Source organism: Pholcus phalangioides, unplaced genomic scaffold, assembly GCF_987345545.1.
Source record: "Pholcus phalangioides strain wild (caught in Gottingen) unplaced genomic scaffold, Ppha-v1.0 ptg000001l_1, whole genome shotgun sequence".
NCBI lineage: Eukaryota > Metazoa > Arthropoda > Arachnida > Araneae > Pholcidae > Pholcus > Pholcus phalangioides.
In genome coordinates, this window is record NW_028301594.1 from 25645743 (window position 1) to 25670596 (window position 24854).

Genomic DNA, 24854 nt, shown 5'->3' on the forward strand with positions numbered 1-24854 from the left:
AGTATCGGCGTTCTTTAATTCGTTCGCCCTTACGAGATCCTTGATATGATTCCAGGGATACAGGAAATCCCTGATATAATGACTATGTTCCAGGAAACCCCTGATATAATTACTATGTTCCAGGAAACCCCTGATTCATAATGACTATGTTCCAGAAAACCCCTGATTTAATGACTATGTTCCAGAAAATCGCTGATATAATGACTATGTTCCAGGAAATCTCTGGTGTGATGCCTGAATTTCATAAAATTCCTGATATAATGCCTGAATTCCATAAAATTCATGATATAATGTCTGAATTACATAAAATTCATGATATAATGTCTGAATTACATAAAATTCCTAATATGGTACCCAAGTTCCAGAAAAATCTTGATATATTAGGATTCTACGAAATTCCTTGATATGATGCTTAAATTGTTGATATGATGCTTAAATTGTTGATATGATGCTTAAATTGTTGATATGATGCTTAAATTGTTGATATGATGCTTAAATTGCTGATATGATGCTTAAATTGTTGATATGATGCTTAAATTGTTGATATGATGCTTAAATTGTTGATATGATGCTTAAATTGCTGATATGATGCTTAAATTGTTGATATGATGCTGAAGTAAATACTTGATATGATGCTGAAGTAAATACTTGATATGATGCTGAAGTAAATACTTGATATGATGCTGAAGTAAATACTTGATATGATGCTGAAGTAAATACTTGATATGATGCTGAAGTAAATACTTGATATGATGCTGAAGTAAATACTTGATATGATGCTGAAGTAAATACTTGATATGATGCTGAAGTAAATACTTGATATGATGCCTAATTTCTAGAAAATCTCTGATATGATGCTCAGGTTCCAGGAAATTCCGGTGAGGTACATGAGTTCCAGGATAACCCTGATGAAGTGCGCGAGTTCCAGGATAACCCTGATGAAGTGCGCGAGTTCCAGGAATTTTTTGAGCAAAATATCCATATTCTAGAGCAAAATTTCTAAATTTTTTGTGTTCCCCCTACCTCTAGTACAATGAGATGAAAACAACGGACAACTGGTGTCATTAAAATGAAAACCACTTACCCCTTCACAGAATAAGTACTAACTTACTAGTTTGTTCGTCCAAGCTCATGGACCTTCCCCCCCTCCCCACGAATACTTTCCAAGGTGATCTCAAGAAGTCCGTGGACCACTGTCCAAGAACTCTTGTTCTGAAGAGAACTCTAGAATCAGCTTCTTAGTAATAAGGAAACTTTGAAATAATGTCCGTGCCATCTTTTTTTTTTTTTTTTCAGAGCAGTTGAAGCAATTTTAATACATATGTATTGTCCACGTTCCATTCAAGAGCAGGGATTCTCGACCTGGAGCCGCTGCAGTCTCCTTGTGGCCCTGGATTATTTTAGGAGGACGCAGGTGAAAATTAAAAAGGAAAGGGCCATTACCGGTTGTTAAGGAGGCCATATAGACCAATAAAAAAAATACAAATGCGAAGAAATAAAGGTGAAATAAGTGAGGAAAAATTTAGAATACTTAATAGAATTTTAATTCAGTGAATTAAAGACACCACACAATTTTAATAGTTGATATTTGTTTTCCGGTTGGGGACGGTATAAAAAATGTAATTTATGTATTCCACAATAATTATTTAATACGGAAATATAACAGATGAATTTTCTTCCTTTTGCTGATTTTTTCAAGCGTTTTATTTTAATTTTAGAGTCAAAGGTAGAATTTTTATTCCCCCTCTGACACAACTGTATTAGTGAAAAACCCCGTATGATACATTAACATTAATGCTTTAATCTCGCTTTTCTGAAATATTTTCGGGATGGTGGAACGCCGCTGGATCCACTTGACGCAGAAAATAACTCTTTCTGATCTTTGTTTATGGTATTCAATATACTTTTTGGAATTCAGTACGTTTTGAACATTTCTGTCTTATAGTAAGGGTGGATTCACATCTTCAGACACGACAAGTGTTCTTTATAGTAAAACCCATGAACGCATTCATATCTATCGTATCGTGGCTGCACAGGCGCAGACAGACATTGTTATGTTAAAGCATGTTTGCCGTGTCCGACACGACCTCCTATATAACTGTTATATAGGAGGTCGTGGCTTGACAAGACACGGTGAGTACCTGTAGATGTGAATCCACCCTAAAAAAGTTCGCACATTAATGTACTTCTTTTCCTTTTTTTCTTCATTTACTATCAAGCACAGTCTTTCCCGTTTTGTTGAAATTGCGGAGAGTAAAGTAAACGAACAGAATGTATCATAATTATTTCTCAAATCACCTGTTTATCCAGTCATATTGCACAAATGATGAATTACATTGTGAAAGCATCTTCACTTCATGGCTAATCCCGCGAGCTATCGAATGTGGATTTTCACATTGGTTATGACAAATTTGTGAACTCTTTACCTCGCCCCCACTTTCTCTGTTTTCTCTTAAGACACATAGAATGTCCGAATGAAAGTGAAGTTTACTTTTGGTTACAACGAACTCAGAGGCAGCTGAAAGAATAAAATAACAGAAGAGAAAAAATAGAAGAAAACTGAGTTCGTAAAATAGGGGTGGATTTTAACATTAGCTCTTTCGCATGCTGTTCAGGACAGGAGACCAGTTCGTAAAAAAAAAGAACGTGTTCGTAAATTGGAAGTTCGTAAAATCTAGCTTAGACTGTATGTAGAGAGATTTTAAAAAGCGCAGGAGAATAGATCGCATTTGAAATGAGGCTGCACACTCACACATACATTCGGGTTGAGCTGAAAGCCTTTCATTAGCCGCTCCGCACGTTTCTAAATTAGCTTTTCAGCATTAGCGTCTGGGTAATTAGCATAAAGGCGAGGACGGAACAATGACTCTGTATGGTGTATAATGACTTCCGCCTTTTTTTACATCGTGTACCTGCCCATCCTCAAATTTATCCCATACGGCTCTTTCCTTTATGATCTTAATATATCTTAATCGTGATTCCTTATTTCTCTGTGGGCACAGATTTCATGAAATTAATTTTTCATGTGTTCAAAAGTTTAAAGGTTTCTTTTAGACAAGAATCATAATAGAGTGACTGAGACCGTTGCTAGCAAATACGTGGGTTGAAATATATATCGTTTAGACATAGTGTGAGCTACAAAGGATGCTCACTTTGAAATGTGTAGCTTTACGCAACGCAAATCGGAAACAAACATTAATTACACACTATCTGTGTCGTATTTATAATGTTACGTCGAGTTATTTCTGATACAGTGCCATCTGCGAGTTAAATCACAAACTACTTTTTAATTAAACAAAACTACGCTATGATAAGTATTTAAGTGCAGAGACCTCGCGTGTTGTGGTTTTTTTTTTGTACATTGGGTGGATTTTTCATGAATTTTCAAAGAGTACTCTCTTTTTTTTACTAATTTTCACTTTTCGCCCTACCTTTATGTCTCGAGAAAATGAAACTTAAAAAAAAGGGTCAATCAAAACAGCAACTATTTCCGGATTTTGAAACTTTCAGAGTGTATTTCCTCATCTGAAACTCCATGGAATCATCGTGAGATACTCTTTTATTGACTGAAAAGAAAGGCCACCAGCAGTGGTCATTCACTGCTCGTGCAAAACCGAGAGCAACCTCTGCATATATATATATATATATCGACTGGAAAAGCTCCTCATCCATTCCGAGTTAATTCCCTTTGCACGGATGTCTAAAGCATACAGCTAACAAGCTCGAAGGCTGCTCTCAAATCACGAGCAGGGGGAGAATAGAGGAGACCCAGACATTATGTAAACCTCCCACGTCACTGCTACCAAACACACGAAGGCTCTTCAGATTTCAAGAGATGCGCGTGAGATCAGAGTAGGATATGAAACTGTATACCATTTACACGCGCTTACACGCCAGCTAAGAATACCAGCTGATGCCGTATTCACACAGGGGCCCCTCTCCCCACAAAATATACAAATATTTGCTTCCGATATATCAAAGAGTTCTACTTGGATGACTATATGTACTACCTCAGGCAAAAGGACGGAAGGGATCGTTATTATTAGTATGCTCTGAACGGGGAGACGAAAATGGGATTCCGTGTGTACCCTGCATACTATAGTGTATTGCATTCGCATCTCTGTCTAAAAGACGGGACATATGTACGCCCCAGCAACGATGTTCCGTGTACGTAGGTGGTTCAAAAAGTTTTTAGATTCATATTGAAAATATTTTTTAAATACCATTATTTTCACGTCAGATGATAGTTTTTACTTTTTTAAAAGACCCCCAGGCGGCAGCACTAAATAGATTAGCCTGATATTTTTCCTTTATGATAAAAAAGAAAGAGCGACTTAGCCATTTTCCCATTAACAATGGAGCTCGATAGACAAGCATTTCGCGCGATGATCTTTTATGATTTTTCAAAAGGTTTGACGGCGGACGAATGCTACCAAAGTTTGCAGTCGACTTTTCCTGAGTGTGCACCGTCACGTGGTACAGTTTTTAACTGGTACAGAGAGTTTAAGAGGGGTAAAACGACCTTTCAAGACGACTCTCGTGTTGGTAGACCCAGCACTTCGATCACTGATTTGAATGTCTGGGAAATCGAAACGCTTGTGAGAGAGGATCCACGAATAACGCACAAAACTATTTCAAATATGTTGAACATTAGTTCCGGGAGTGTCAATTCCATCCTCCATAATCAACTTTTCCTCAGTAAGCGCTGCTCTAGATGGATTCCCCATTCCCTCACAGAAGATCAAAAGACAGCACGCGTTGATTGGTGTCATTTCATGAAGAAAAAATTCAAAGATGGCACTGCCAAGAGCATTTGGGATGTTGTGACAGGAGATGAAACATGGATTTATCAGTACGATCCAGAAACAAAGCGACAGTCTGCAGTTTGGGTGTTCCCAGATGAAACGCCACCCACTAAAGTTCGACGTGGAAGAAGCATTAGCAAGAAAATGGTGGCAACTTTCTTTGCTTATTCTGGCCATATTGTCACAGTCCCACTTGAAGATAGAAAAACTATCACTGCAGATTGGTATGTCAATGTTTGCCTTCCTGAGGTGTTGGAAAAGATGCGCGAGAAGCGCCCAAAACGGGGCACTCGTGGGCTGATTCTTCATCATGACAATGCATCAGCGCACACTGCTCGCAGAACAAAGGATTTCATCAAGAAAGAGAAGATAGAAATTTTGCCTCACCCACCTTACTCTCCTGATCTTGCCCCGTGTGACTTTTTCCTCTTCGGAACTGTGAAAAATGAGATGAGGGGAAAAAGATTTTCAAGTGCGGATGAAGCTATAGAGGTATACAAAATGAAACTGGCGAGCCTTGACAAAGAAGTGTGGTCAGCTGCTTTTAAAACTTGGTTTCAAAGAATGGACAAATGTATTGCTGCAGGGGGAAGTTATTTTGAAAAAGAAAACTGAAATTTTTGTTGTAAGTTGATTTTTTCTGTGCGAATCTAAAAACTTTTTGAACCGCCCTCGTACTGTGGCCATAAGATTAGAGGATTCAGTGGAGAACAACGGAAATTCTGGTTGAGTGGAAGGGTGGAAGTTTCTGTGTAAGCCATGTGTGAGAACATTAATGAAGAGGGTTCAGAATTTCAAATACCGTAAAAGTCCGTTATAACGAGTACGGCTTATAACGAGAATCTCGCTATTACGAGTAATTTGCAAGTGATTGTCAAAGAGCTAATATTAAAGATACAAGAAATATTCACTTATAGCGAGTTATTTATGAATAAAAATCACACACAGAGCAAATTCGCTATAACGACAACGGAAATTCTTGTAAAGCATTTTTTTCTCTCCCCCTCCCTTTTTCTTAAGAATTATACATAAAATAGACTGGAAAGAGTGATTTTTTTTAAATCTCTTCAGTGTATGTCGAATATATTTATACGGGGGTTGTTCAACATGGCTAATCGAAATTCAAGTTATAGGCACGAGACCATAGATGCTCAACCAATGACTCGCGGGCCAAATGCGGCCGCGATCTACGTGAATCCATCCAATGTAATGACAGTCTGATTTGCATAAATTTGATTCAAATATTGCTATCGTTTACTTTTCAAACAAAGAAAAATGTTTTGGTCTTATTGGAAAAAAAAAAATCCGATCTACCTCTATGGGGGCCATTCAAGTATTACGTAAGCAGATTTTCAGCTATTTTTAACCCCCCCCCCGTCAGCAGCTTATTAGAATATTTCATATTTTCAAAAAGGGGTGGTTGATGACGTAAGCAACCTTCAAACCCCCCCCCCTTGTCATCAAAAGTCCGAAAATCTGAAACCCCTTCCCCCCCCCCCCCCCGATGCTGACTGAATACTTGAATGACCACTATGCGTTGATAATTTTTGTTCAATGTTTCGCAACGATCATTTTCTGCACAGGCTAATTAGACCGGAGCCCACAATGTATTGCAGATTTCGAACGGCAGCGTCCAACATTTTGTCTTTTTTTTTTAATCTTCACCGAGAGGTTGGTGCTCTAACTCCTTCGATGGAAGACTCCCCGCAATCTTTTCTGTGGTCGTGTCGCTTGCCGTTGTGCCCTCGAGTCAGTAAAATTTCTGACAAGGACGAATAGGGTATCAAACTCACGATACCTCTTAACATCCTTTGGTACTATAGGCGAGTATCTTATTAACCTGGGCTACCACGTTCCCTCTGTGCATCTCTAATCCTATTTGTGCAAACCACAATCTTTTATCATCATTTGTTATTTCTTAATTCATTTTGAGCACCCAGTACATCAGAAACATTCAGAATATTCGTCGGAATATAATATATAACAAGGACGTATAATACAAATAGAGTTTATGAAACACCAAATCTTAACCCTCTATATGGTTCACCCCCCCCCCCTGCCTTCCCCAAACGTATTAAAAAAAAACTTTTTAGAAAAAAAGGGATGTAAATTGGTGTTGTTAGCATATTTTCAATTGAAACAACACATCAACATAGCAAATTTAATTAATTAAAGGGGATTTTTTAATCAGCTAAAATGATCAACTGAGTTTGAAATATCCAGTTTGCGTTGATTTTAATGTCATCTATGAACAGATAAAATCTTGCTAAGCAAAGTTAATTTATCTTGAGTTTTATTTCCAATTCCTTAATTTGGTTCGATTTTATAAATCTCTGAACACGTAAAATTTCAGCAGCTCAAAAAATGGCACCGAAAATGAATCAACCCTTTGTAGATAAAAAAAATGCATTCTACTTGAATAGCCGTATTATGTACTGAAATGTCACTAAAAAATGTAGTTTCTAAAACACTGAAAAAAAATCGAGAAAACGAATTGAAATAATGGGGTTTTTGTTACAATGTGTAAATACATTCAAATACGCACCGCACAATAGAAGGTTAACAAAATTAAATATTTAATATTACTCTTTTAAATCTCAAAAAAATAAATATTATTATTTATTTTATTTTTCTCCAATATTCGAAAAAAAAAATCAATATTATGTAAGATAATAACTGATGGTACGAATGGTGAAATGTGAAGAATCCATTTTCGAAGCTCATTATTCATTAAACACCGTAGAGGCAAAATCGATACTAAGTAATAAACTATCGTTTTCGGGATAATGATCTCCCATAGCCGATACTAAACACGAAAATTCTGAAACCGAGAAAAAAAGCCAATGACTACTGTTCATTAGACCAGCTGCGGACCAGTGTCCTCGAAATCGAACCCCATGCAAATGATGTTATTTCAGGAGCAGGAATCGAACCTCTTTCCACCGTCTTGATTTTCCCAACGTGGGGCTTACGGCTCATGGGGAGGCAATTTGATTTCTAGAGGGGGGGGGGGCGATTTAATTTTTAATGGAAGCAATTTGAGAATTCGAGAATGGGCTATTTATTGACAGAGAATGTTTTATTGCGGTACTTTTCACATTAAGTTTTTTATACGTTTACGCATTTCAGTTTTCTATTACGCGTTTTGAAACTTCATTTGCTTCTTTTTTGTTATCGGTTCGAATAATTAATTTTTATGATTATTTTTTTCCATCCTTACTTTAACTATCATTCCGTTCTTTGATTTTTCTCTTTCAAGGATGCCGTGTTCTTCGGAAGTTTTAGACCAGGGGTCTTCAAAGCTGGACCGCGTGCCACATGTGGCCCTCAAAGCTTTCTGCAGTGGCTCGTCGACGAAAAAGCTTATGTAGCTATAGAATTTATAGAAATGATTGGAGGGGAGAAAAACCTCACACAAAGAAGAAATAATTTTCAACATTTTTTTTTAAAAGAAATCATTTTAGAATCAATGAGAGAAATGAAAGAAAATTCCTTAATTATAGAAAGAAACGATTTCTCAGAATTCATAATAATTCATAACTAATGAAAAAATCAGAATTATTATTTTTATATGCAATATAAAAAAACAATTGTCATTGATGAAAATTCATGTCTAATGAAAATAATAATTTCTGAGAGTTGATGGAAATTTATATTTTGAAGAAAAAAATCATTTAAGAATTAAGGAAAATTCCTAACTGAAGAAAAATAATATAAAAATTCATGAGATTCATTTCTAATGAAAAATAATTTAAAAACTAATAAAATCCGGCGTTTTTTAAGCAGGTTTTCTTCGAGCATAGAAGAAGAAAACATGTCACTGAATGTCTGTGCGCAAAATTTTATAATATTTAAATGTGCTTTTTAAGTGGACTTCCAGTAATTTGTCGCACCCGGGTCTGATATGTGCCGGATTATCGATCCGGATTTAATGAATTTTTAATTTCGACCTCCACGCACACAAAAAGACATTTTAAATTCACAAAAATCGATTGAAACAGCATTTAAAGAACTTTTTACGAATGTTTTCTTTTTTTTTTTTACAATTTTTTGTTGACTTGTGATCAACTTGGGAGGGGGCGGCTGCATGGGGACCTCATATCCCCCTCTCTCTCTGCGTGTCTTTCAAATGGGGAGGGGGCATTTCGATTTCATGACATGCTTTGGTGGGGGTATATTTAAGGAAAAGGTTCGGAACCACTGCTCTACCGGAAGCACTAGATCGAAAAAAAAACAAAACTCGTCGATGTCACCACGAACGACACTTTGATGTTCAATTCCGAAGTTTGGCGTCAACGTGTTGGTGGTGGTGATTTTCTTTCGGAATTGGCCTCACGATTGCGAACCCTTAACGAGGACATTCCGTGGATAGAAGCTTCTTCGACGCAAAGGAAAGAAATAGTAGAGTCGTCTCTATAGAGTTTTCCTCTCTTCCCTCTTTTACAACTTCCACGACATGCTCATCACATTCAGTATTTTGCTTCACTTCCGCGGCACTATTTTCTTTCCACTGCCGAACAAGATTATTTTCGGCCCCGTTTTTATCTGTGTGTGTGTCGTATAATCTCAATTCCCTGATATCTTTCCGCCGCTGACATTTATGACTTGGACTCGGAATCGCATTTAATATAACCAAGCGTACAAGCAAATACACTCAGACTAGCCTTATAGCTAAATCCATAGAGTGAGTTTTCTTTCACGTTTATTCTAGGAGGCTGTTATTTGCTGTGAGCGATATTGTAAGAGAGTTGAGTTGGTTCGTTGTTCTATTGGGTGTATTCAGAAATGTGTGCAATAAAACGATACATCACACGCCACTGAAATCTTGGTGTTTTCGTTTATTTACATATACCAAGAGGCAATATCTTTGATACTCCGAGGAATATCAATGTTACGATATTATTTTCCCTCCAAAAAAAAAACAATTTATTTTTAGAAAAGTTTTTAAAGGCTGTAGGCTTCTTACCTTCAAGGTAAATGATGTTTTCTTTAATATATATTTTCTTGTTACAACGGAACTTTAAAACACGTTTCCACTATATATATATTGGAGTTGTTCAGACAGAAAATTTGTTTTTTGCTTTAGGAAGAGGAGTTACGCGCGACCCAGACTTTTGTCGCTGGGGCTCCTGATACAGGTTGTAAGAATTCATTTACAATTCGGTTATAAATCCATGTGTTGCACTACTGGTTTCACGAGGGCGTCTTGGTAAGAGTACCCTGGTATATTTTAGCACTTCTTGAGAAAATGTGTTTTGTGTACAGTATTTTTGAAAATCAAAAAAGGCGTGAATACGAGCCAATCCCTCCGTAAAAAAAGTCTCGCCACAAAAAGCAACAAGCCTACAACTGTACTAGTATTCAATCATTACAATTCATTTATTCTTTAAAAAATAGATGGCAGCACTACAAATTCACGCACAAAACTAGATAAGCGCTCAAACTATTACGCACACAAACGCATGCACACTTCCAGCACAAGTCATTCGGTAGTAAATTGTTTGTGGCGATAGGCCGGAGTTATGCTTGGTTTTAAAGAAAGTATTTTTGAATGTACAGTATTTAGAAATATGACTTTATGTAAAGTAGTTTTCGGGAGAAGTCGGTATCAAAATTGAGCCGATCTTATTATTACAGAATGCACAGTAACGTAGAAAATTGTCTATATTGAAGAGACGAACACACATTAAACAAAAATTAATGAAAAATCAGACGAGATGAGCGTTCAAACCACTGAGTAAGAATAATATAGAGAGCGCGCGAGGGGTTACAATGTGAAGCAAAGATCCGGAGTCACGTGACTCCGGTCAAAAGGCTGGTCAGGGAATCTCGCTTTCAATGCTTTCCTTATGGCTATTCGTATGACGATCAACACGCGCTGTCTTATTTTTGATTAGAATGGCCAACACTTGCGCAGCTTTCGGATGTTCTGAACGGTTTAGGAAAGGGGAACCAGTATCCTTTCACAAGGGAATACTTTTTTGCTTATTCCCCTTCTTATAAATTAAAAATTGGAATATTAAATTGACGATTCAATGGATTTCTGACGTAGTCTCAGTTTTTAACGATTCCATTTTGGATTTAACTCAATTAAAGTTCCAAGTTTTGGTAAAATTCAAATGTCACGAGCCATTATTAAATGTTTTAATATAACTTTTGGCAATAAATGATTGAAGTAATGAGTTTTATTAACTTTTAACTGAAATATACGTCTCCGCAAGATTTGGCGAGCTAGTGAGTTTATTCGAGTTTCGCTCAACTTGAAGAAAATATGCTTTTCAGAATGAGGAATTTATGGCAAATATTTTATTTAAATAGAATGTAATGAAAACGCACCCTCTAGACAATGGCAGTTTTGCATAAAAATGTATAACTACCTCTAAAAATAGTATTTTTACCTCTCTTCACGCCTGAGATAAAACTATTACAGAAAATAAATTTTTTTATTGATTAATTTGTGTTTGCTGTATGTGAAATTGCCCTCAAACAACAAAAATCAATTAATTAATTGATTAATTAATTTTCAGTCAATATCTTTATTAGGACCATCTGAGTTAAGATCTGAAGTCACTATTTGTACCTCAGATGTTAACTTGAAGAAAGAATTCTTCTAAAAACTACTTAATGCCTAAAAAAAATGAAGATTCACATATGAATACTTCTGGAGCGAATAGGTTACACATATATCTCATGTAACATACATTTACGTACTCTAAATTATTACATATATACGCTACACGAAATTTCATTTCTTATAATTTAGAAAAGTACTAACGATGAGGTATTGCAATTTTCTTGAAAAATTCATTTTATTCCTGAAATATTATGTAAATGTTTACATTTTTGTGAGATAAGGTTATAAAAGGTTTTTCAAGAATGACTTTTACTTATTGTTTAAATATTTAATGACTGAATATGGTATGAGTGTGAATGTGTTACATTACATAACATAATATGATGCATTATAATTATATACTCAAAATAAATGTATGATTAGAGTAATTTTAATGTCCTTGGAAGGTAATTTTTATGTTTTAATAACCCCTAGTTAAAATAAATTTTCGAAATTAAAAGTGACAAAGTGAATGAGAAGAGAATATTTAAAAATATAAATGAAATAGGCTGTATATATAAGAGGTAGGTTATAAGATTTAAAAACTCAAAAGTCTTAAATTATTAGGAATTATCCCTTTTGGAAAATAAAAAAATTTTCGTTTTTCAATATTTGTTTATATTATATGGAATTGATTTTTTTTTTCGAATCCCTCATTCCCTAAATATTTTACAAAAGAATGAATGAAATTCATTGAACAAATGAAGGAAAGTTTTCATCAACTCGATCGAGTCAAATTTCGTTACAACAACATCCTAGCAATAACACGAAATCACTATGTTCTGCGAAAACGAGCCAAATGTAATAGCGCAGAACCTGTTTTTTCCCCGACAATACAGCTCATCTTTTCTTCACGTTCGACAAGTTTTATGAATAGCGTGAGCGGTCTATTATATCTTTAGTCTATGGTTCAAACCAAAGAAAGACAAACAATGTGCTCTAATCGCAAAACTATATTTTCCCCAGCTGAACGTAGTGAGTCTGCCGAAATATGGGGGCCAAATGCTGTCCCGTGCGATAAAAGCACGTTGTTCAAAATGAAAGGGGGACACGATGAGCAGTTTTAGTGCTACATATTAAATATTTATATGTATTCAATATTTATGTAGGTGCTTCAGCGCCGCCTATTGACGGACTTTTGCGCTACTTTTCCTTTATGTGATAAATGACAAGCGCATCATTTGAATTATCTGTAATACAAATTTTGTCTCATTTGGACAGCAATAGAGCAGCACACTCCAGAGCTCTCTGAAGTGGATAACTTATTTCTCGCTAACTCTGTACGTAGGTAGAGAGAAAGTCCTAACAAATAGTGTACGTAAATAAATTGTGCGATGATGTAGATACCTAAAAATATTTTGCATACAAATGAAACAGATTATGTATATTTATATAAGCGATTAACATCTTCGCGTTATCTGCAATCAAAATTGCGAGATATTGCATAAAAAAGTGGTCTCGATCTCAAGTGAGGATTCAATGTTCTTCTCACATAGCAATTTATCTGAACATTCAAAACAGCATGTAGAGTCATTCCCTACATTTAGCTTTTGATGGCTATTACGAGTTCCTCCTCCTAAAAGGATATTTATCCGGTATCTGATTCTGTTGTGAATAATGATATACAATTGCAGCTGTGGCAACAGCAGGGACGTGTGACTTTTTTTTCCCAACTTGGAATGGAAAAGTTGCGGTCAGATAAACGTCTTTGTAGACAAACAATTTACATATGTGTAATAAAAAAAATGACATATTCATTTGTTATTTGAGATACTTCTTTTCTGTTATCAGGGGTATTGAACCTTCCTTTTAAATCAGAATTCGTTGTGAAAAACGCATAATAATGTAATCGAGATCTACAAAATGCATTTCGTCTGAGAATCATTCAAAGATATAATTTATTAATGATTAGAGCCCGGAAGCTTAGGCAAAATGCCATGAAGACCTTTCTTTTCTTTTTATTTTTGCCGATTTTTTGTAAAAATGAAATGAAAAACGAAAAAAACTTTTTTTTTCTTTTGTAAAAATGCTTTTTTTAAATTTTTCTTGCCGTAAATGCCTATTTCATATTTATCCATGAATTTCAGTGGTGATATTATTGTAAGGTTTTAATATGTTATGCACATCGAGAATTATAAAAAGAAGTACTCTTTTTTTCAAAAATTTCAATTCTTAGCATTTGCCCCACTACCTCCTATCCCCCATTTAAACGCAAATAGGCGTAATTGCCTGAAAGATAGACATTTGACCAAACTTGGTGTTGTCAGGCATAGAAGGAACAAATACTTTTCACCTCTACTATACGTAGTTTTCAGATAGTGATCAACATACTTTCAAAATCACATCGAGGTTGTGAGGGTTCTAATTTAAAAATAGAATGATAATTATTTATCATTATATACTAGTAATTTGATAGTAATGTTCTGAGCAAAACTACTATTACTTTGTACCCAAAAGCTGTGTAAAGCAACCCCAAAATAGTTTTTTACTTCATTTCGGGCTTAGTTCAGCTCAGTATCAATCCCATTACGTTCAAAATGAATATTGCTTGTGTCTCTTGTTTTTTGATAAAATAATACCAAATTTCATTCATATTAGTTGCTTTTTTTTACATGATAAATGAGTCGCACTTTCGTGAATTTCTATTTTTCCATTCAAGAACGAAAAAAACCATTTCCTGACAGTTTTCCCCAGTACTAAGTGGTAACACAATATATTTTAAATCGGTCGGCAGTGCTTCAATTCTCCAAACCATTGCCCTGATAAGGAATAATCAGTATATAAGTTTGTGTTAACTGTGCACTACTTTGCACCAATTTTAAAAAATTCATAAAAATTAAAAAAGAATAATTATGATGGTGTTTTAATGGCAACTGACGTGTTCTCACATCATCTCAGAATATATCAACATCATTTTCAAAAATCGTTTTACATATTTGCTATACTTAGTAATACTTGAGTTTTTCCTAATAAACTCTCAAAAACGGTGCAAAGTAGCTCCGTGTGTGTTACAGTACCTATTTTCACAGTGTTTAGTGCCTAAACTTCCGGTCCCTAATACCGATGAAACAAATTAATACACTCATAAATATTATTTGAAAAATATTTGAAGTATAAATAACTGTTTATCTTACCTTGAATGCGATATCATATGGCTCCAAGCTCAACGACGGCTTCAGTAATAAGCATCCGTTGCGACCAGCTGCTGTCTTCGGAGCCTTTTCGACCGCGGAGTTTATATTCCTCACTTTCTGCGGCGACGGTTTAGGTTTTTTCCCTTCCTTATCTGATTCATCTGAAGAAGAATCGCTGTAATCCCTTGAAAGTCTTCGACGTACACAATGAGTCGACATGGATTCAAAGATCAAGTACAATTGGAAATAAACAAAAAAAAAAACACCGGACAAAATGTAAAGAAAGTCACAAAATCCACGCGACTGCAAAAAAATTGATGGTATATACCCGAAAAAAATATATATGAATTAATTTGACGAATCGGTAGATTTGAAGAGTGTGGTCGAGTAGTTTTTATTATCGGAATAACAACAGGTGTGCGGTTTGCATGTTGCTCATAAGGAAGGAGGAGGAAAGTACAGGGCAATAGGCGGCTTTAATAGATACACGTGCGGAGAGAGAGCAACAAGATCCCACCAAGCAACAGCCTTAAAAACCAGACTTTTTTCCTGGTTCGCACGATGAGACCAACTGTTGCATTTTCCCGAGCAGATAAAGATTTCCTAGAACTTTGAGATAGGAAGTGCGCTCTCGAGGCTGGTGGTGTCGCCATCTGTCGGCGATATATTCAACTACAGTATCAATTCGGAATGTTTATATTTTACATTTTATAACGAGGTTATTTTCAGTGATATTTGTCTATTTAAAAACATTTCTCAGAACTTTTCTTAAAATTTCAAGTTCATCTCAATGCCATCGAATGTTTTTTCCTGTGCCCATCTCGTCTAGAGTGAGTCTGGGTAGGATTGGTTCCGGCATCCAAACAACGTATTTTTAATATAATTTCAATGATTGATGAAAAAATTTTGAAAATAAAAAATAAAATTTTATTTTCTAATAAATTGTTAATAAAATTATTATTATTGATAGATTGTGCTCATAAATTATTAACAAAATCATTAAAAAAAAAATTTTGTGCATTACTTCTCCATAGAATTTTGTTATGGGTAAGTTATTTATAAAGTATCCGACTACGTAGAAAACGTGGAAGATAATATAGATTATGATTCCAAGACAAGCCTTGTTTTGTTTATATGACGCTTAGAAGCTACGTTCGCATTTAGTTCTGCGTTTTTACACACATGTTGTTCATGAATAAAAACTTGAAACGTGTTTTATGAAGAATGCTATTTTTGACCTTTCACTTGAGTTTGGAAAATGATTCATAAAAACCTACTCATTACAATTTTAATATTATATTTTTCTATATATTTTTGACGTTATGAGCCAAAATCTGAGGTCGATCACATATATTTGTCTAATTACAGTGTTTTATAGAGGATATGCAGAATGAAATTTCAAAAAATTCACACGTACATTAACAAATTTGAATGAACTTATGAGCGTAGCATACAATCCTTTAAATTTTGGTTCATCTCACCCGCACCACCACTGCTATCAGAATTTACTGCGCAAATAAAAAAAACACTCAATTCATAGAAGTTTTTGCAATCGCGTTCCGAATATTACGCGAATTTTGCTTAAAATCTGGCATAAAACTACTTTTTAATAGAAAATGACCTTGTATAGGTATATATACAAAAAGAAAGACCACGACCGGCGAAATGCCCAACGAGAGGGCTGAAAAAATAATATATAGTACAAATACAATAAATATTCCAAAATGTATTATTTTTTACATCATTTAGGGACACTTTTTTCCAAAAAATGTTATTTAAGTTCACTCCAGTACCATTTTAGAGAAAAGTGCTCTCGAACGCAGTAGGATACCTTAAAGAAACTAACTGAAAAATTGGAGTCCTAACCTTCTATGGTTCACCTCCCTGTAAAAACATATTATTGAATTTTTTTATTTACCTTTTTTTACAAATACGGATGCACAAGTGTGCTGTTAGCATATTTTTAATTGAAACAATACGTCAACATAGAAATGTAATTAATTATAGTGGATTTTTTTAATTAAGTTACAATTGCCAATTGAGGGTGAAATAGACAGTTTGCCTTAAAATGTTATTCAAAAACAGACGAAATTTTGCTCAGCAAAGTTTTTAAAGAAAAAAAAAAAAAATGCAAAATGGGTTTTTTTGAGTATGTATTTGCCACGTATATTCAAATATATACCGAACCATATAGCGTTACTTCTTAGAACCCAAAGAGATGTTTGGCACCACTTGCATTCAAAATTCAAATATAAAAGTAAATTTCTGTATATTCTTTCCTTTTAAAGACATTGTGCTTTTTTCCCAATTAACTTTCAAGAATTTAACTTTCATCGCTTTTTATTATTTTCAATTTAAAAACTGTACTCATGGTCCAGCTTTAAAAAAATGCAATAATTGTTCACAAGTTCATTTGGAACGAATACTATTTCAGCTTTCGCATTTGTCATCTGGATGCAAGAAAATGGAGGTAAATTGAAATACCGTATTCTAACGAGTATAAGGACTGTCCATTTTTGCCAAAAAATTGGGTTCCAGAAAAATAGGGGGAGGGGTTTCTTATACATGGATCGTATTATAGACATTAACAAATTACTCAATTCCTTGTAATTTACGATGAGAGTGACTCCGGTGATGATAATGAACCAGTTGATCTACCTGATTGTGATGTATCAGATGGAAGTAATGTAGAATTTAATGGTTTGCATGATCTGCAAATAAGAAATATCTTTTTTACATAAAATACCTTAAAATCAGAAATATTTTTGATAAAATGTTTTTCCTAAATTTTAAGCCCAAAAAATCAGGGGGAGGTTCTGTATACACGTTAGAGTACAATAATAATTTTGGATTCGTTACAAAAAATTTGTTTTCACATTCTATTTTGTATTTTTGGCAAACTTGGGATAAGGTGTTTCTATTTTAAATAATCATAACCATTCTAGAAAAAAGAATTTTAATAAGTATTGATTTACTTGAAAATTCACTTTCAAATATAAATACAAGGCCACAATAAGCAAAAAATATTAAAATTCTCGGTAACTAAACTTAAGAGCAAGAGGCAGGTATGTCTTGTACGCATGCCATAACTTCTTCCGGAATAACGGTACTTTTTTGACTACTTTTGATGGCACCAAATGATTGATAATTTTATGGCCTTTCAGCTACCAAACTAAAAATACAAATACAAAGGCCACAACAGGCAAAATGCCTAACTAGGTGGCTGGAAGAAAGATGCCCATAACAAATATGGATGTCATATATTTCTAAAATACAGCAACCCAATTAAAAGTGCAACTATAAGAACTAAAAACTATAAATACAATGATAAAGTATAATACAATGCCCACAAAAAATATTTATGGTTATCTTATCTAAGGATGGATTGCTTCTCAATTTATCCCAATATATTTATCGTATTTAAAAATTAGAGATTTTTCAATATCAATTGAAATTCAATTGCAATATCGAGAATCCATATATTGCCCATTTATGATTATGGTTCTCACTTTTATACTTATCTCTAATTCGATCGCTTATTTATTTTAATGAAAAATTGTCCAGAAAAGCTTTCCTGAGCTTTCAGAAAGAAATTACATTTCAATCAAATGTATGTACAGATTTTTTTTTAAGTATGAATTCTCGTGGAAGAGGTAGTAATCTGTATCCATCAAAACTATTTCTGAATTTCAAAATTTTAAAAATTATCCATATTTATTTTCATTCTATCAAAAATGAAAAAAAAACACAATTTAAGAGTTACTTAATTATTTAAATAAATTCTATTGGGAAACTCAACTTTTCAACCTGAAAATCTAAACTAAGTCTTCAAATGCACTGTAAACGAATGTAAGGTGTTTTTAATGCATTGCTACAATGACATATTGTAATAATATAGATGAGAAGTTCTTAATCAGGGGGTCCATGGACACCTAGAGAGATGCCAAGGAGTTACGTGAGGTTAGATGAAAAAAAAAATCAACTCATGATTTTTACACATTGCTATATACTGAATATCATTTTGTTAGAAGGCCCGAGGACCTCATTTTTCTGGCACAGGGATCTATGAAATTCCTTCTTAATAGCCCAAAGGGGTTCAGGAACTTCGTCTTTTTGGCCCAAAGGGTTTATGAACTTCATCTTATTAACCCAAAGGGTCCATGAAACACAAAAGGTTAAGAACTCCTGCTATAGATTCAGTTATGGCGATTCAAAACTTTTCAATCTGCTTTTTCAATAAGAACCCTTGTTATCTATACAATTGTGCCATCGATGAATAGGAGATGTAGATGATTATCATACTCATCTCCCAATAAGGAATGTGGAGAGGTGTGTACAATGGCCATTGGTGTATACCAGTCATTCTCAAAGTGTGAATCACGTCTTCGAATGGTGTCGCGAAGTGCTAGTGAATTAATTTGTTCCTGTTCAGTGCTTTGGAATGATTCTTGTCTAGACTGTTCTGAACAGCCACGCATAAACGATGACAAGACTAAAAGCATCGCGTGTGGAAAAGGTTTGAAAACCACTGGTGTATACGATCGAGAGAAGTATTGTTCCGTCATTTAAACTACCAATATTTTGCGGCTCTTCATGAATTGCAAAGCTTAAACTGTATGCGATGAACGAAGAAGAGTTTTTGTTCAAGAGACTTACCGTAAATCCGATGCCGACTGTAGCTGAGAATGAACCCGAATGGAACTTGCCTTGATCAAACTGCACAAGTAAGCTTGTTTTGCCAACACCACTGTCTCCAACAAGAATAGTCTGAAACGAAAAAAAAAAACCAATAAGGTTTGAAAAAGAAAAACATAAAAAGACCATCCAATGAGAAAAATCTATGATGCACTTGAAATGAATGACGAAAATTACGTTATAATTTTTTTTTTCTGCTTGAAGTCGGATAATATTTTCTAAAAAAAATGATTTCAATAAAATTTCTTCAACAACACTTGTAAATATCATTAATATTCGAAGTTTTTACTTCAATTTATTCAACAATGCCAAGAAAAAAAATGTTCACGTCCATAGTTTTTGTAGTTTTCTAAATTGTATATTGATATATAATTATTTGAAAAGCAATCCGAAAAAAAATTGAATGATTTATACGAAAACTTATGAGTGAAGACCTTCATTTTCTACATTTTAGTTAAACTTTTAATAAATAAAATTTAATTTAGAATTTTTTTAATTCCGAAAAAAAAAGTTCAATAGTTTTGAAAGTTAAAAGAAGCCCTTTAAGAAAGATTAAACTCTGAGGCAAGATAGCTCAAAAATACTTGAATTATTTTTGTTAATAACGAATAGTTATAATTCATATGATTAATTTCGAATTTAATGTGAAATAAATAGGAAATATTATTTTTTTGTAATCTTTATTCTTTTGGGACAACAAGGTGTGAACAATTAAATTTTTGTTTTAAATGAAATATATGCATGAGAAAATATACAAAAACAAAGAGATAAATAGGGAATATATAATACATTAAAGGATGAATGAGTAAATTCCAAGCAGGGTGGAAGTGTATAGGTATATGTTACGGTAAATATGTGATAAATCTGGTTATTATACATAATTAGTTATTATGCATAATTTCCAAGCAGTTTGATAAGTTTCATAAATTCCTCTAAATTCATCACTTTCACCAGAGATATACCCAAGCGACGTTGGTAAATTTTATAAATTTCCCTAAATTAATCACTTTTACCGGTGATTATGCATAATACCCACAAGCGTTATTGGTTAATTTGATAAGTGCTAAAAAATATCACTTTTCCCGGTGGTTATGCATAATACCAAAGTGTCGCGTCGTTAGTAAACATGATAAATCGTATTATATGATATAATATACATGATAATCCATACATGTATTGCATCATTATATTGGGGTACGATCGTAAAATTTGTTATCATTTTATCGGGATCTAACTATATTCATCACACATTTGGAACTTTTTTCCTATTTATCAAATTCACACATTACACTAGGGTGTTATGCATAATCACAGATAAAGGCGATAAAATTTCAAGTATCTATCAAATTTACCAACAACACTTGGTCATTATGCACAATCGCCGGTTAAAGGGATAAATTTATCTAACTTACCAAGACGATTGGAAAGTATGCATAATAACCGATTTTCCACATTTTACCGTAAAATATATCGCCGGAGGTAAAGGACACAATGCCCATTTTCGCCAATATTGAGACAACGCTATTAACTTGCTGCGCTTTCATCACACTACATACAGGTATGGGGCACTAAGTTCTATTTCAATAAATAACAGAAATACTTACTTATTTCGTGTTCATGTTGCCATCTATCTACCATTTTCTGAAGTAAAAGATGGAAATGTTTGAAATTCCATGTTTTGTCAGTATCGTGTTGTAGGTCTGACTGCTCCCTGCGGAGAGACATTTTCAAATGGGAGACCACAGAAAACCAACTTCAGCCGACCACCACTGTGCTGTCAACGGGGTTCGAACCTGGATCCTCAGGACGAGAGTCCAGCACGATATATCTGTATGTCGGAGGTAAAAGACACTACGTGCCAAAAGGGCTTATGGGAGAGCCGTTTAAAGTTTTTCCTTTTCAAAAGACATACTAAAAAAAATCTTTAAACGGCTCTCTATAATCCCTTTTGGCACCTCCGACATACAGCTATGTATAATGCTTTCCGTGGTTTCGTCATGTCTTCATAAAAATGTTTACCTTTTCCATTTCAAGGTCTGATTGCAATTTAACATAATCAATCAATTTATATGCATCGATGTGATACATATTGAATTTTTTCTTTCTTATATCTTCAGCTATAGTGCAAATATTAACTTTAAAAATTTTTACGTAAAAGAAATTGGGGAAAACGTGAAAAACTTGTAGCGCAAAGGGAATTGTTTTTTCTCTGCCCCTGTTGTTCTGTTTTTTTAGCAATAATATTTATAGTGCAGTGAATATTTCTTCCTGTTTTACAGGGGCATTCGATTTCGCTCGAAAGTCTGAAAAGATCTTAAAAATACAATAAAATAATAAAAAGAAAAAATATCGTGTATATAACCCAGAAAAGAACATTTTCCATACATTGGCCATTGACATTTTTTTAAATGGTAATGATCTTTATATACGTTACAGTTAATGTGATAAATTGGATATACTATACGCAATAACCGGTTATTATGCATACTTACCAATCGTCTCGTAAGTTTGATGGATTTATCCCTTTTACCTGTAAATACGCATAATACTCAAGTGTCGTTTCTAAATTTGATAAATACTTGAAATTTATCTCCTTTATCTGTGATTATGCATAATACCCTAGTGTAACTGGTAAATTTGATAAATATGAAAAAAATTCCAAAGGAGTCTAATATGTGTGATGAATATATTCGGACCCCGATATAATGAAAACAAATTTCACGATCATACTGCCGATATAATGATGCAATGCGTGTATGAATTACCGTGTATAGTATATCATATAATACGATTTATCGTGTTTACCAACCACGTGATGCTTAGGTATTATGCTTAATCAGTGGAAAAAGTGATGAATTTAGGGAAATTTATCAAGCTTACATAAATGATCGCTGATTATGCATAATAACCGGATTTATCGCATTCACCGTAGCATATACATAATTAGAGATATTTTTAAAATCATAATGTTATTAAAATAATTTTTTTAAAGAATGATAGTAGCTAATACCAGGAAATTTTTTACCTTGTGTATTATTTCGTCGGCTTCATTTTGTGCTTCGTGAAAATAACTGTTCAAGGATTTATTGGAACCTCTGAGCGCTTGCTTGTCTTCACTTAATGTCAACATAGAATTCCCAACGTCACCTTCACCGTAGTCAGCCATTTTGGATCAATATATATTGGCCAGCTGTTCTGCTGTCTCGTGTTGAATCAAGTTCTATACTAACTTCTTTTTCTTTATTCTACTTTTTTTTTTATTCCCTCTGTCGCTTTAGTGGTAGCTAAATATAAACCGGGGTTCAAATAACTGTCAGATTCAGCCTATGGTCAATCATTTATCCGCTGCAAGAATAGCCCCTCACATTGCACGAAGGAAAAAAAGAACTCGTAGGAGTATAATCTTTTCATTTTAGTGAAAATACGTCATGATTTGGTTGTTTGTTAATGTCGAGAATGTTTTTAATGTGTGTTTCATATCTTTTTCATCGGAAACACTTTGGGAGATCCAGTTTATTCTTGATTTCAAAGCACAATTTATGTTATCCTGATTTTATACTCCATGTAAACAGTTAAAATATGAATTTCCATTCATTTCAGTGAGGTCCATAATTTTTATACTTTCTTTTCAAATCACAAACATTTTAGAGCACCGTTGTGTGTGTGTGTATATATGTATAGATGATTCAGGTTATCATATCACTTCTAATATGCGTTTAAATATCACTCGTAACAGCAGCATACAATCGTTGCCATCATGAAAAAGTTGAAATCTAGGCTGTTTTTATTTTTCCACATTGTCACTGATTTTTTTGCGTAATCACCAGTCTTTGTCAAAGTTTAATTTTTCCATCTATATACCATCGAAATTACACGTTTTTTCCCTTGCATTTTGATAAATCATGGCTACAATACTTCATGTCCCGGTCATGATATGTGGTCATCCAGGACATCGAACATCCCGGTCGTGATAGCCAAAAATATTTCTCACGTAGTGAAAACTATTTTCTTGTCTTCAGTTTCGTAAATTTTCTGAATCGAATGGCGAGTCAAAGTTATCAGAAAAATGTGCTTATATTTACATCTTCATTTGATATGATAATTGTAATTAATTATTCTTGTAAAAAAATACTTTAAAAAATTATTCATAATTCTGTATCATAAATTGGTTTGTGTGAGCAACATTTAAACTTATTTAATTAAAACTTTTTCAACATTTTTAGAAAAATTAATTATTTTCCGGTTTAGTTTTTGTTTTTTTTCTCATTCATTTACCACGAAACATAAAGATGTATTTTATTGCACTATTTAATTTTTCGGAATTGAAATTTCGGTTTCGCTTTTAAAAAACCATTGATTTTTGCAATAGTTTAAAATTTTACGTATTTTTTGAATAATAAATATGTTTTGTTTTTTAAATAATGAACTCATAAACTAATTTCTAATTAATTGTTAGGCACTCGGAATGATGTAGCGTTTGTTCCATATGAGCTCATTATCTTAAAGCTTAAGGCATGCTTAGGCATTATTTATGAATAAAATTGGTCAATTTGAATCATTAATACAAATATAATATACCTATCATATAAATAAAAGTTTTGTTTTTAATATTTTTAGGTTATGATTGGTTTCTAAATGATTCAACTAATATCAATATATTATCTTTTGCAACATTATAACAGGGGTTTTTTTTGTTAAAATTTGTTATAGTATTTCCGTAACTTTTCAATATATTCTATTAATTACACCAACGATTGATCGATATTTATGATTTGCCAAAAAACACAACCCGTGAAAAAATTCTCACTATATTTTCATTAATTATTGTTATAGCACAGACAGATTTTTGCAGCGGCGAAATATGAATAAGCTCTGGGAGGCTTCGGGATTAAAGCTTAGAATTTTTCTAAAATTTTTTACAGAGAAAAATGCTCCCGATTAACATGAAAGGGTTAAAAAACTATGAAAATCGAGTTTATATTAATTTAATCGAATTGACACATGAATGATTTCAGCAGCATCGGGATCATGGGTATATAAAGCTTTCTAAAAAATAGCCAATATATATATTAAAGCTAATATTTATGAAAAAAATCTAGAAAAGCAATTTTTTGCGAATATTATAGCTGTGAGCTGAGATTTTTTTTTTTCTTAATATTCTTCACAAACGTTATCGGTAATTGGTACTTTCGTTGAAAATTTGTTGAAATCGGTTTATATAACATGCGGCACGATCAGCATATTCTCGATAATTAGCATCGTATTTTTTTCCGTTACCAATCTTGATTCGATATGAATATTTTCATGCAAAATCTGGTTATTAGACATGCAAATTCACACAGGTGTAAACAAAATTTCACTGGTTCAAATGAACGCACATCGCACACGAGACGCATGAAAAAATGCATAAAGCGATCTTATTCCACGGTACACCGGTGAATAACCTGTAGAAGCAACGCGTCAAGGCCTTCAGAACTTTTGCAGCTCGCTTCTTTATGCGATCGAATTTGTAATTTCCAATTAACATGTTTTAAATGAGTTTCATATGGAAGAAGGTATATCTCTTTCTCTTTCGTAGAAGAAGAAATATGTTAGTAATGAAACATT

At 33.7% G+C, this 24854-nt stretch overlaps 1 protein-coding gene across 1 annotated transcript in view; it reads right to left on the reverse strand.

The window, feature by feature from the left end:
• The window catches only part of LOC149090187 (ras-related protein Rab-37-like), a 132381-nt gene extending 109968 nt beyond the window's left edge, over window positions 1-22413 (reverse strand). The window contains exons 1-4 of the mRNA XM_089238306.1: window positions 22273-22413; window positions 21267-21283; window positions 19209-19319; window positions 14553-14745 (exon numbers count right to left, since the gene is read on the reverse strand). Coding sequence (XP_089094432.1) covers window positions 14553-14745; window positions 19209-19319; window positions 21267-21283; window positions 22273-22413 — 462 coding nt within the window. The remainder of the gene's footprint in view (window positions 1-14552; window positions 14746-19208; window positions 19320-21266; window positions 21284-22272) is intronic.
• Window positions 22414-24854: the final 2441 nt, after the last annotated feature.